Source organism: Eretmochelys imbricata, chromosome 3, assembly GCF_965152235.1.
Source record: "Eretmochelys imbricata isolate rEreImb1 chromosome 3, rEreImb1.hap1, whole genome shotgun sequence".
Classification (NCBI taxonomy): Eukaryota; Metazoa; Chordata; order Testudines; family Cheloniidae; genus Eretmochelys; species Eretmochelys imbricata.
Window position 1 is genome coordinate 138,706,956 of NC_135574.1, and position 14,808 is coordinate 138,721,763.

The window sequence follows — 14,808 nt, forward strand, 5'->3', positions numbered from 1 at the left end:
AATTATATCTCCTCTGATTTACCAAATACTTTTTAAATTTGTGAATTCCAACATAAAGTGAGCAGTGATTTAACAAAAGTGAAGGCATGCATAACTTCTGGCTTTTGCTCTTACCAGTAGACAAAGGATGCAAAAAATATATTCTTTGTAAAGAAAACCTCCACATTACATAAAAATCCACAGAAAAGTCTAATGCATTCCCACACAACATCGCCTCTCTTTTTTCTTAATAAATAGTCTAACTCTGAATGTTAAAGACAGCCAAGATTACATTCAGTCAGAAGTAAAAATGAATACATAGATCTAAGAGAATACTAACAATTCCTCTTTCAATTCCACTGAATACAAATCACTCATAATTTATTATATTTCTCATTCTTACTCTACATAAGGTGCATGGTCCAGCTGTTTGTGATTGTAAAGCAAAAACAGAATTGTATTATGAGCTATCTGACATCAGTAGGTAGAAAGGAGTCTGAAATCCGTATGAACATACTATAGAGTGGGAACCAAAGCTAAAAATATTTTTGTCTTGGGTAGTGGAGTGAGTAATCTCTGGTAAAACTAAAACTTCATGCGCTGGAAAAATAACCTCCACACTTTGTGTCAGTCTAAATATCCATTTTTCTGAGCCAGTGGCATAAACAACATGTACAAATGTCTATCTTTTTGTGTCATCAAAGACGTTACAGTTTTTCCATAAAAAGGGGAGGCAGAGAGAGAGTTTCAGTGATATATAAAATATTTTAGCTACAGGAGGTGATGATTTCTGACTGCCAAAAATTCTTACCATTCTAATTTAAGTGATTTAGGAGCACACATTCCATTAATTTTGGAGCTTGTGCACCTAAGTCACTTATATGCTTTTGAAAATTCCACCCTAGAATTAATTATCCCCAACAAGGATGTGTAACTACATGGAGGAGAAAACATATTTGTTTCCTTCTCTTTTGTCTTTAGTATTATAAGATTTCTCCTTAAATTACTGTTGTAATTTATCTTCTGAAACACCAGGTTTCTCCTCCCCTGATTGTATTAGGAAGGTCCATTAGAGACTGAGTGTCCCAAGAGGATGTAAATGTAGGTGGCACACGACTCTTTCATTTGGGGAGGCTTACGCAAGCGCCGGAAACTCCCTAGAAAGGGGGGCCAGCAGTGGCTGGACCATGGCCCTACCCCCTGAGGCCCCGCCCCTCTCCGCCTCTTTCCCAAGGCCCTGTCCCATTTACTGCTCGCTCCTCTCTGCCACAGGGGTGAAAAGGCCGAGCAGGAGCGGGGCCTCAGGGCAGAGTGCAGACGTAGCACGGGCAGGGTCAAAGCACAGGTACCAGTGGCCCCCTACATTTCTAGGGAGCTTCTGGTGGCAGTGCTCCAAAGGCAGTGGGCCGGCACACCTCCAAAGGGAGATGAGCCTGGGCCACATACAGCATTTTTTTCCCTTGCAGGGCCACTCTTTTTTGGTGAGGCTAAGCCTCCCCAACCCTCTTATACGCACCACAAATGGGTATAAATGAACAGAATTTCTCACAGGAGGGAGGGAATTGACTAGAAGTAATCCAGTAATGCCTAGTTGGAGCTATTCAAATCATGAGAATTCTCCTGTCGACCTAGCTACCACCTCTCAGAGAGGTGGATTACCTACACCAACAGGAGAATGCCGACAGGAGAACCCCTCCTGTTTGCACAGGTAGTTTCTTAACTGAAGTGCTATCGCAACACAGGTGCACCTCTGCAGCGTTTTAGGTGTAGACAAGTCTGTAGTAATATAGACGTTCTTTCTTTCACTTTTCCTAGACATGCTAAAATGCAACTGTAAGCTAGTCAACATATTCACTAGCCAGGGAAGGGAACTAAAGCTTCAGGCATTAGTCTTTTAAGGCCCTGTCTTTGGGACTTTTTTTATTGCTCACACAACAATTGCAACACAAAAAGAAATCAACTGAAAGATACTGGTCAGTAATTCCCAGGGGCTTTCCTTGCTCCAACCAGCCATGAGGGGCAAAGACACACCTTTCTTCTTAGTTCTTCTTTGTTTCAGCTTCCCCTTCCTTTTATACTCTGCCTTGAACAACCATCTGACAGCCTATTAATCCTTTACCTTGTCACAGAATTCCAAGCCCAGTACTATAAATATTGAATAACAAACCTAACCATAAAGGAGACCCTTTCCCTACCTGTTAACATATTAGCCACCGAGGGTACTGGACCAAGATGCAGGACATCTGATCCAGCTCTGCCACTGGCCTGCTGAGTGACCTTGGGCAAGTCACTTTACCACCCCATGCCTCAGTTTCCTCATCTGTAAAATGGGGATGATATCTCCTTGGTAAAGTGCTTTGATATCTGCTGATGAAAAGTGCTGTATATGAACTAGTGTTATTATTTATTACAAATGCCTACAATGACCCCACATACACACACTACTCTTGGGTAACAAGACCGACTGTGAAAATTATCAAACAATAATTAGAACCTGTGAAACACCAACATTTCCCAGCTACCTACAATAGAGTACACCATCAGTAACGCTCAGAAATGGGTTACGAGCAGCATGTGCGGGGACACACACACACACAGAGTGATAGTTGATATTTGGTAGGTAAATATTCCCCATCCATAAAGTCTGAAGGTTGAATCAGAAGCAGTAACATTTTCAGGAAGGTGGGAAGGGAAGAAGTTCCCCCAGGCATAAGCAGTGCGGTAGTATCAGGTGTTGGATCCTTTAAAATAACAGCAGAATCAAAAAATCTGACCAGCCGTGGAAATTGGGGTGCTAGCAGCAGCTGAAGTAGCAGCTCTCACAGCACCCTTGGTGCTTATTTTATGCATCCTCTTCCTAGAGTCACTTCCTGGGTAGGGACAGTTTCCTCAGAAACATAAGTCCCAGCAGTAGCAGCAGCTGCCTACCAAACACTTCCAATGCAATTAGCATTTTCTAGAGGTTGTCCCAAATCCATGTTATAAGCCAGGTTCTCAGCTAGTATAAATCAGCAGAGCTCCCTTTAGAGCCACTGGGAACTATCCTGAATAACACCAGCCAAGGATCTGACCTGATGTTTTTCAAGTGCAGTTGTTTACACTGGGACCTGTACAATAGTAATCTTGCTTGTCGTATTGATGGAGATGGAAAGATATACTGTATATCCACCTAGCTTCTGGGTTAACATATAAGGAGGCTACATTTATATATATTTCATGCAAGGGGTGAAATATCTTTTCTACATAAAATGGCCTTTATTTCACTAAAAGCCATGCTAGTACAATAGAAATTTATGATACTTCGAGCTAACAGTGGCTCCTCTTCTTGGGCCAAACTGACACTTCCTTTAGGAATCTCATTTGCTTAAACAGAGAGGTGGGATGGATCTCTCCTAATGCACTAACAGGAATTTAGAAGAACTCAGCATACTAATATTTCTGCTCTGTAGTGATAAAAGTTCTTCATTTCTGTCACTCATCTGAGATCCTGCCTGTAGATAGAATGGGATGATTTAACCCTGAAAATATGTGAATTTGGGGCATGTAGAGGTCAAGGTTGCATAGTGGGTTGAAGGATTAGTGACCTATCCTTTTACCTCCAGAAACCTAAGTTCAAATCCTGCATCAAGGCTCACATTCATAGCCCAGCACCTACCCTAAGTATTCAGTCTGAGGTGGACATCTCCCACCCAAGCCTGTGGGACAGCTCTGGAAGTGTTCCATTAAAACTACTTTAGCTCAGTTTTCAAAGTAGCCCTTTGCTTTTGTAATGTGGCCCCCTTGTGTGGCCTCACATGCCCATAGATCACCCTCACTGGCACCCTCTGTGCTATTATGCAAGGAATCCCTGCACATTTAGGATCCACAACACTTAAGGGGTGCGTCCCCTCATCTTTCCTCTCCTATTGTAAAACAGAATTGCACTGGTTCCACCACCAGTGGGACCTTGGCAGCGCCAAAGGGAGATGCTGGATTTACCCCCAGATAAAAACAAATTTGATCCTATTAACCTAGTCCATAACAGTCACTGGCCCTCATCACCAAACCACTACACAATCTACAATTTCTAGCCCAGAACTGTAACAATAGGTCAAACAGAAGTGTGTTGGCAAAACTACATTACTGACACTCTCTCTGGTTCTAACAAATTTATAAATTGTAAATTCTTCACTTTCATGAAATCAAATGTACAAGAACCTTAAAATAAAAGGTCCTTATCCTATGATTATTTGTATTATCCTAGCACCTAGGAGCCCTACTCATGGACTAAATCTTTCAACCATCCCTTTTCTTTCATCAGGATAGTTCCTGGGTTACTGGATGCGATTATCTTACTCAGCTCAAACGGGTTGTTGCTGTAACTGAAAGGACTGTTGTCGTCTGGGATTATAAATCACAAGGCAGCTGCCAGGTATTGTTTTGGATCATGCAAATGTTAAAGAAAACCTAACACGCTAAAGAATCCTTGTGTTCACATCATTTAGCCCTGTTCCAACTGCCTGGTAGGGTGAATTCTATTGAGTGACAATGAGTTCCTGCAGAAGAGTTAAGAAAGAAAGAAAGAAAGAAAGAAAGAAAGAAAGAAAGAAAGAAAGAAAGAAAGAAATAGAATGGCCTTCTGGGGCAAGTGAAATGTTTGAGGCTTCAGGACTAGTGAACAAGTCTTCAAAAGAAGTTTAATGCAGCCTTCTTTTGGAGTAGCTTGATAGTGTGATGGATCTATTAAGCAGGAGACTACAACTCCTATCAGCCTCCCCACTACCTATCCTCTTCCTCATGGTCTGTAGTCAGTCTGTATCTGATACAGAATCCTGACCTGCTAGTTGCAACCTACTATGTACAAGAAGTACGTGATATGGTTTCAGCAGTGTGATTAGTGCCAGGGGAGAACAAGAAACAGAAGAAAAACAGCAACAAAGGTTGCAAAAAAAAAAAAAGGGAAGGAACAACAAAGATTGCAGACATAAAGAATAGCAACAAAAGTTGCAAACAGAAAGAAAAAGCAATAAAGGCTGCAGGATCTCATCAACATGCCACTCTTCAATGCCCCCAGAGAACTTCAGCTTTGACAAACCTTCACAATGGATACACTGAAAGCAGTATTTTGCAAGATTTTGAATTGCTACAAGCGCCATAGGAAACTGGAGGTTTCAAGTATCTTCTTTAATTTATGCTATGAGGAAGCAGGAAAAGTATTTTTTTAAATCCTTTGACTTTATTAAAGACTGTCACAAAGGTGACTATGAAAGAGTTCTGGCTATGTTTGATGGGCACTTTATACCTTGGAGAAATGTGGTTTATGAAAGGGCATGTTTTCACCAGAGAATCCAAGAACCAGGGAGCTATGTTGAATGTTTTATAAATGCTCTGCATCCATTGGCTGACAACTATGATCCTGGATTTGCAAAACATGAAAATATCTGAGACAGGATGGTTATTGGGCTAACAGATAAAAATCTTTAACAGCAGCTACCGTTAAAAACAGACCAAACCCTAGCCACAGTTGTGCAGATAGCAAACCAGTCTGAACTGGTCAAACAGCAGAACAAAAGGCAGGAGCAACTTGAAAAACCAGAAACTCCCAGCCTAAGAGGGTCAAATTCCAGTCAAACTCCAAAGCCTTTCAGTCTACTTGCACAAGATGCGGAAAAATTCATAGCCCAACAGATGTTTGTTTCACTTGAGGTGCAAGGTGTAATAAATGCACAAAATATGGTCATTTTGCAGTTTGCTTCATCAAAGCAGTCAGGGAGTTGACTCATATGATAGACAATCAAGAGCCATTGCTTATGGATCTATCACATGTGATGACACACAGCCTGTCTGGAGAGTGAAACTGAATATTCTTGGAAAGCTTATAGGCTTTAAAATTCACTCAGGAGCAGGTATCACAATCATCTCAGAAGGGACTTGCAATCATCTTCAACCTCTCCTAGAGCTGAAGTCACCTGACACAGCTCTGGAGGTGTTCTAACTGCATGGGCCATTTCATCACAGAAATAAATTACAAAGAGAAAAGCTTTGCATTCAGAGTGTGTGTGATCAAAGGATCACACACTAACAGCTTTCATAATTGTTCATGAAAACTACATCTCCATTTGTGTTCCTTTATAGTTCTCCCATGTTTCTTTGGAAAATCTGTAGTTGTAATGAACAATATTTTGATATATGAGTCTTTGATGGAAGAACACAACAGAGCCCTCAACGAAGTTCTAACCTAATCAATCAGTTCAGACTGAAGCTAAATAAGGAAAACTGTGTTTTCTGCCTACCCCAAATCAAGTTTTTTGGGACAGAGAATAAACAAAGAGGGAATGAGTCCTAGCTCTGAGAAAGTGAAAGAAGTTTGAGAACTGAATGCACCAACTAATGTATCAAAACTCAGATATGTCCTGAGGATGTAAATTACCTTGGTCAATATCTACAAGACCTTTCTATAGTGATAAAACCACAGAATGAACTATTAAAGTCCTACACATCTTGAATGTGGGTGTCAAATCAAGAAATTGCCTTCAAAAAGGTAAAAGAAATTATCTCAAAAGTATCAGTTCTCAGGTACTATGATGTGAATAAACCCACAATGGTCAGTGTGGATACAAGCAGTTATATCATAAGTGGTGTATTGTTTCAACAACATAGCTCTGAGTGGAAGCCTGTTGCATTTTGCTCTCTCACACTCACAGAAGGTAGGCATGGCAAGTACATATTCTGTTGAATACAAAAGAAAGTGAGGCAATAAAGTCAATGAACAGTAGAATCCAGATGATGAATCCAGGGTGAAATCCAAGCTCCGGTGAAGTCCGTAGCAAAACTCCCATTTATTTACCAGCTGCATGAGTCTATGGTATCACAAAACATCTGGAATGACAAGATTTTGAAAACCTTGAGACAAGAATTAGATGTTAATGTACATGCATGAGCATGGTAGAGATTATGCTCAGTTTCTTTGGGGTTCATGTGCAGTATCAAATAAGCTCTTTACTGTATTTCACAGGATAATTGCTTCATCATCAAACCAATGGAACATTGTCTGCTCTGTGTTTGTACGGTGAATTTAGGAGATCAGTTAGCTAAGGATGACATCCTAATGGGAGATGATGGGGGTCATGTCAACCTTTTTACAGTGACCAGTGATGACTTTGGACTAAAGCAATCCAAAGCCAAAAAGAAATCACAATTACAGATCCTGGACTCCAGGAAATTCAAGAAGTAAGTTGTTTGTGGTAAAATACTATCATTTTAGAAGTTTTTTCATTGGATAATTAAACTGTGGTTCTCTATGATCTGTGCTTCTAAAAGTGCTTAAAAATTGACCTGGCCTAACATAAGAATGACAATAGCTTTTAAAACAATTATCCTGATTTTCTAGCTGTTGTGTGAAGGCAACTCCATCATTTTCAATGGGAGATCTGCACACAGAGCAGCTACAGAGTAAGAGTCAATGGGCCCAGTTCACCACTGCTTTAGTCCAGCTTTACCCTGGTGTAACTCCATTATCCTCTATTAGATGGAATCAGAACTGCTCAGTTGTGTGCCGCAGGCCCTACTCTGTCTCCAAATGAAAGAAATGTGTCATTATGTAAACTTTTAAATGTCTGTGGCTTTGGAGCTGGTGAATCTAAGGTATCTCACCTCTCTTGCTCTGAATTGCAAGTGTTCATGGTCTGCACTTTTAATGACAACCTGGAAGTCCTTATTATTATAATATACACAGCATATATTATACAATAACCACCTATTTTTTCTCCCCAGTATTAAACGAAAACTCCATGATGACTGGGTTGTGAAGGTTAAGTTTATCTCTGTCCTGAATTGTTTTGGATCCTGCTCCTTAGACAGTGTTCATTCGTTCGTTTTGGATGACTTAAAGAGACTAGAAGACAACATGTAAGTAGAGCCATGCATGTCACAGTGGAGCACAAACTCTTCATTGAAAGAGCCACATGGGAAATTAGTACATTTCAAAATTCTACAATTATAGTAGCTATGTCATTTGTAAAAGATGGCTAATTAAAACTAAGATATAATTGGAATTAGTCATGCAAAGCTCTACAGAATGAGCCCTCATAAAATTATATTGGCTTTTGCTCATTAACTTTTAAATGCCAAGGACTGTCCATATGTTATTTTCTTTCACATAACCTTTAAAAATAAATGTTGTTAGCTGTCTGCTTTGAGTTTTCATCAGTAGACAAATTTACCAAGCAAACAAAACAACTGAATGATTTTACTTGAACTGCTGTAATAACTTATTTTGAAGAATAATGCATATTCCTTTCCTACTTTTCTACATAAATTCAAATATATTGCACATTAATTAATTTGCTCATGATGAAAATGCATATGAATTAGGGCTGTCAAGTGATTAAAAATATTAATTGCAATTAATTGCATGTTTAAAAAAATTAATTGTGTGATTAATCGCACTGCTAAACAATAATACAATACCATTTATTTCATTTTTTGGATGTTTTCTACATTTTCAAATATATTGATTTCAATTACAACACAGAATACAAAGTGTACAGTGCTCAGTTTATATTTATTTTTAATTACAAATATTTGTGCTGTAAAAAACAAAAAATAGAATTTTTCAATTCACTGAATAGAAGTACTGTAGTGCAATCTCTTTATCATGAAAGTTGAACTTACAAATGTAGAATTATGTACAAAAAACCTGCATTCAAAAATAAAACAATGTAAAATTTTAGAGCCTGCAAGTCCACTCAGTCCTACTTCTTGTTCAGTCAGTCGCTCAGACAGACAAGTTTGTTTGCATTTACAGGAGGTAATGCTGTCCTCTTCTTATTTATGTCACCTGAAAGTGAGAACAGGCATTCTCATGACACTGTTGTAGCCAGCATCGCAAGATATTTACATTACAGATTCATGTGTCCCTTCATGCTTCAATCACCATTCCAGGGGACACGCATCCATGCTGATGACGGGTTCTGCTTGATAATGATCCAAAGCAGTGTGGACCAACGCATGTTCATTTTCATTATCTGAGTCAGATGCCACCAGCAGAAGGTTGATTTTCTTTTTTGGTGGTTCAGGTTCTGTAGTTTCCACATCAGAGTGTTGCTCTTTTAACACTTCTGAAAGCATGCTCCACACCTCATCCCTCTCAGATTTTGGAAGGCACTTCAAATTATTAAACCTGGGGTCGAGTGCTATAGCTATCTTTAGAAATCTCACACTGGTACCTTCTTTGTGTTTTGTCAAATCTGCAGTGAAAGCGTTCTTAAAATGAACAACATGTGTTGGGTCATCATCCAAGACTGCTACAACATGAAGTATATGGCAGAATGTGGGTAAAACAGAGCAGGGAACATACAATTTTCCCACAAGGAGTTCAGTCACAAATTTAATTAACTCATTATTTTTTTAACGAGCGTCATCAGAATGGAAACATGTCCTCTGGAATGGTGACTGAAGAATGAAGGGGCATACGAATGTTTAGCATATCTGGCACGTAAATACCTTGCAATGCCACCTACAAAAGTGCCATGCAAATACCTTTTCTCACTTTCTGGTGACATTGGAAATAAGAAGAGGGCAGCATTATCTCCTGTAAATGCAAACAAACTTGTTTGTCTTTGCGATTGGCTGAACAAGAAGCAGGACTGAGTCGACTTGTAGGCTCTGAAGTTTTACATTGTTTTGTTTTTGAGTGCAGTCATGTAACAAACACATCAACATCTGTAAGTTGCACTTTCACAACAAAGAGATTGCACTACAGTACTTGTATGATGAGATGAATTGAAAAAATACTATTTTGTTTGTTTACCATTTAACAGTGCAAATATTTGTAATAAAAATATGCACTTTGATTTCAATTACAACACAGAATACCATATATATGAAAATGTAGAAAACCATCCAAAATATTTAATACATTTCAATTGGTATTCTATTGTTTAATAGTGCGATTAAAACTGTGATTAATCACAATTACTTGTTTTAATCGCAATTATTATTTTTAGTTAATCACGTGAGTTAATGGCAATTAATCGACAGCCCTAATATGAATATGTAAGGAACTAAATATTTTTGGTGGTTTAACATGTAGTTGAACTTATTAAAGAACATCACTAATGAAGCTATACAAGACATGGTTAAATTGGCTTTGGTACTTAGATTTATATCGGATTGTGATTTTGGGGAAAGTGAGTTATGACAAAATTAAGAAATGAAATAATATGGGCATACAAAATTTGACATGAGGAGAAACTATAAGTAATGCTTTTCATTCATGGATCTCTAAACATTAGATCCGCTCACAGCCTCTTTGTCAGGTAGAATTTTAAGGGCAGAAGCAACAATTATGGTCATATAGTTTCACCCATTGCATAACACAGGCCATATATTTCCAGTAATTCCTGCATCAAGCTCATAACTTCTGGTTTTATGGGTATTCTGTGTATTTTTTAGATGAGAGAAAGTAAAATGGTCAAATTGACCAAGGTCACTCACTGGGTCACTAGCAGAGCCTGGAAATGTTATTTGAAGATGTTTAGAGGTTTAGAAAGTTGGAAATAACCCCAAGAAAGGTGAGGAGGTGGAGAGATAAAGTGTCAAAAATATAGTCGGGGTGGATGCACCACCACTGGATACTGTGTTATATATCATTTAAATGCAAAGGTTCCTTTAGGGTTTTTTTCTCATTAAACATTTATTCTACATGTGTCTCCAGTTGTTGGAAGAAGTACATTTCCCTAAGGAGCTTCAGAGAGGAGCTAGATGAAATTATATTTAGACATTTGCAGAACACACAAATGTTAAAATTAATTTTGTAACCCTAAAAATAGAAATATATTAAATGACCATTCTGTATAAATAACTGGGGCTCAAACATTTAATTCTGTGATGCAAACAAAATGACTATCCCAATTAACTATGGAACCACTGTTGCTGTTTGGTTTGGGAAGAAAACTTGGTGATCAGTGTAGTTTTTCGTTGTCCTAATCCTTATGGAACTGTGCAGTTTCTAGGTGGCTAATGCCTGGAAAGGGATTGTCTTCTTTCTTTACAAAGAAGCTAAGAAGGGGAATGTGTGGCAGGGATCAGAGAGGGTGCCTGGTTGCAAGGATGTGGGATAGGTCAGGACTCATATCTGGAGTGAATGTCACCAGCCTTCCTGTTGCAGACCATCCTCATTCCTCTAAGACTCAATTTAGGGTGCTATTGCAGGGGAATGGGGTCCCTTTGCTACAGGCTTACATTGCTTTAGCTATTCAAGATAAGAAATCATGCTATTTCAGCTGAAAAGCTAACCTGCTGCAGTTTTATTGCTAATGCTAGTTACTGAATTTAAACAAATGTATGAATCAATTTCCTTTTAATAAGCTACTGCCTATGTTATATATAGAAATACTTTAGTATTGTGAAAATAACCCGTTAAACATGATATAATACTATCTGTCTGTTTTTGCCAGGAGTGCCCAGCACAGACAGTCCCTCCTTCCCATCCACACTGATTTTTGTGCCATCAGTTCAACCTGTGTGTCTGGATAAAATAGCCCTTGCCAACCACCACACAGTATCAAGTCTTCAGGAAAACAGATTGGAATTGCTATAGATTCTACTTTGACAAAAATTTCCCACCTGATCAAATGTCTTGTTTATGATTACAGACCTGTCAGGGAGTTTTCTGTCCCAAGAGGAGTTAATGCCTTCACATACTGTGGAAAAGCAAATATCATTGTTACTGGAGGTAAGTAAAATATTTATATTATATATGAAGACCCAGTGATGTTTGTCAATATTTTCTGCCAAATAGATTTGTTGTATTTTTTCACTAAATAAACTCTAATAATAATAATTAATAATTAATAATTTAACAGGTTGATAATTATAATAGGTACTTAAATAGTAAACTCCTGGAGACAGGACTTTGTTATATGTGCATATAATGCCTAGCACAATGGGGCCATGGTCCCTGATTGGAGCCTGATTACCGAAGTGGTGAATGCTCAGTCTGGATTTGACTCACACATTGTTTCCTGTGTCTTTAATAAAAGAGAAAAGACCATGTCTGGGAATACATAAAATGACCAGGCCTCCTCTCCTAACTGCAACACTGTTTCCTTACCTTCTCCCACCCATTGTCCCTTATGAGCTATGACCTCAGGACTGCATCTTCGCCCTTCCACAGTGACTCCTCTACTGCTGACCTGAGAAATGCTCCCTGACCTGTTCTTAACGGTTCCCTCTTGCCACCCTTTCTGACCCAAGAACCATTGGCATTGATCAGTGGTGTGACTCCCCCGGTTTCTTACTAATCTCTATGTTTCCTCAAGAAGGCTGCAGGACTGATGCATTGTCCAGTCCATTTCTTCCCCAGTGCTCAACCATATTTTACATTGCTGTTTCACTGCCTAGAACTACCTCTCCCACTGTGCTCTGTCTGCCACTCCTCCCCGCAGACTCCATCTGTTTCATCCCACTGTAGCTCCCTATCTCTCTCCTGTCCGGCTTTCTCAGTGTTAAGGTTAAATTCCACAGGGTGTACCTATATGATGAAAAAGTTGGGCGGGGGTTTCAATCAATTTAGCTCAATCAAGTTAGTTAAACACAATTGGAAACTCCTCCGCAACACCTATGTAGACACAGTTTGACACCTTTACAATCATGTGAGCTGGTTGTTTTGTAGCATTAACACTCAAGCCTATGTTGGTGTTAAGGGGCATTTGCAACTGTGTTAAGATAACTTCAGAGGAGGAAAAGCCCATGTGGACAGGGCTTCAGGCCTGGTCTACACTTTAAGAGTTGTATTGGTATAACTATTTTGGTTAGCAGTGTGACTTTTTTTTTTTTTTTAATTATCAAAATACTTGTATTGGTGAAAGTCCTAGTACGGACACAGTTACACAGGTACAAAGGTGTAATAAAACTGGTATAGTTATTTCCCTTCTCATAGGTGAATAGCTCTTTCTACCAATATAACTGGATCCACACTAGAGGGGATTGTACCCCTTTAACTGTATTGGTATTGTTAAAGCAGTACAGTGTTCTAGTGTAGACAAGGCCTAAGAGCTTGCAGGATCAGAGCCTATGTACTTTTCACATTTACAGGTATTATTTGATTAATTATGCTGATAGTTGATCAGAAATCGTATTTAATGATGTCTTATTCAATGGTTATAGTTTAGTTAGATTTTTGTTACAATATTGTGAGTTGTAACTGATCACTTTAAACTGATAACTTTAAACTGGTAATTGCTTTATTTATATGAGATGGATAATGGATATTAGCTGATGTTACAGATTGCATGGTGGTTGACTTTTGTCCAAGTCCTGAAACTCTGGTATCAATGAGGCTCTTCCTCCTCAAAAGAAGGGACACTTTTTAGGCTCTAATGAAGACCCTATGTTGAAATGTTAGCCACAGCTGGCTGATTAAATAGTTACTGTTTCATTCACAAAGAGAGAAGGTGAATGCAATCTAAGTTGAACAAGTGGAACTTCATTAAACCCTGTGAACTGCTCTGGCCACGTGGCTTAGTTGCTTCAGGCTAACTTCCCTATTCCTATTGGTGTCCTGTCAATAACTGTCCCTCCCGGGAACACTGGCACTCTAACTCCCCATCCAATGATCATGATACAGTTAAATAATACAAATATTTTATAATTTTGAATTTGCAATCTTCACTTCCTAGATAGAAGAGCTTATTTTTGTACAAAGAGGTACAGAAAACATTATTCCTTTTATGTGTCCCCCAAAGGCTCTAGAGTCATGGCTTCAGAGAAGTATAAAACTTCTTTTTTTTAAATTTAGTTTGGGTAACTTTCCAATGCTATATGCCCTTGGAGCTACACAGATTGGCTTCTAGAATGGCTATAGTACCATAGCAACTTCCTTTCCCAGCTAGCTCTTTGACATCCAAGTCTTGAACAATGCCGTATTAAAATACTTTACCTAACTTATTACATTGAGTTAAATGTCTGACCCTTCAGCCTTTGAGGGATCCATCTTCAGACAAGTGCATCAGGATACAGGCATATGACTCGCGTTAGTGGGGCACACTTACCACTTCAAAAGTTTAACCCTAGACTTCACAGCTCTTTAGGACAGTCCAGTGAGCACCACAGACACAACATGGGCTAGGACTGCCATACAGTCTGACTGGGATTGTATCTTATGGCTCGTCTGCACTAGACGCGTTACATGGGCACAGCTGCAGCAATGCAATCTCAAAGCACTGTACAGACATTTGAAATCACTTAAGGCAGACACCTCTTCAGAGAAGAGTAGCAACAGAAGGATAAACAATGCAATGCAAACTGAACAACAGTGTAGGGGAGTGAGACATTCTGGCCAAGGACATTGGGCCTAACTAAGGCTACGTCTACACTACGCAGCTTTTAGCGACATGGCTGTGTCGCCACAGCTGTGCTGCTAAAAGTCGTGCAGTGTAGCTGCTGTTTGTTAGCTCTCCTACTGACAGAAAAAGTCGACCCCGCACGAGCGGCATTTGCGTTGTCGGCAGGAGAGTGCGCTGTTCAGACTGGCACTTGTTGCAGCAAAACTTTTGTCTGTTGGGGGGAAGGGTTTAACACCTCTGAAAGACAAAAGTTTTGTCCAATTTCCAGGGTAGACATAGTTTTAAAGTATTGGGGGATCTCTAACATCCACCTAGAACAAACAGCTCTGTTTTTAAGGTCTCATCAATGAAAGCCACGCTCTTCTTTATTTCATGTAACTTGGAAGCGTGAAGAGCTGAATTGAACCTGCTGGGATACAAACCACTGGTTCCATGGAGTCTAGGTATTTCCAGGCTAAAGTTTGGCGATCTGATCCATCCCCTCCCAGCTCATCTTTTCTTA

General features: G+C 39.3%; 1 protein-coding gene across 1 annotated transcript in view; it reads left to right on the forward strand.

Annotated features, from left to right (window-relative positions):
* The window catches only part of WDR64 (WD repeat domain 64), a 136,417-nt gene that overhangs the window by 37,872 nt on the left and 83,737 nt on the right, over positions 1-14,808 (forward strand). The window contains exons 6-9 of the mRNA XM_077812175.1: positions 4,280-4,390; positions 6,974-7,188; positions 7,732-7,866; positions 11,616-11,695. Of these exons, the coding sequence (XP_077668301.1) occupies positions 4,280-4,390; positions 6,974-7,188; positions 7,732-7,866; positions 11,616-11,695 (541 nt within the window). The remainder of the gene's footprint in view (positions 1-4,279; positions 4,391-6,973; positions 7,189-7,731; positions 7,867-11,615; positions 11,696-14,808) is intronic.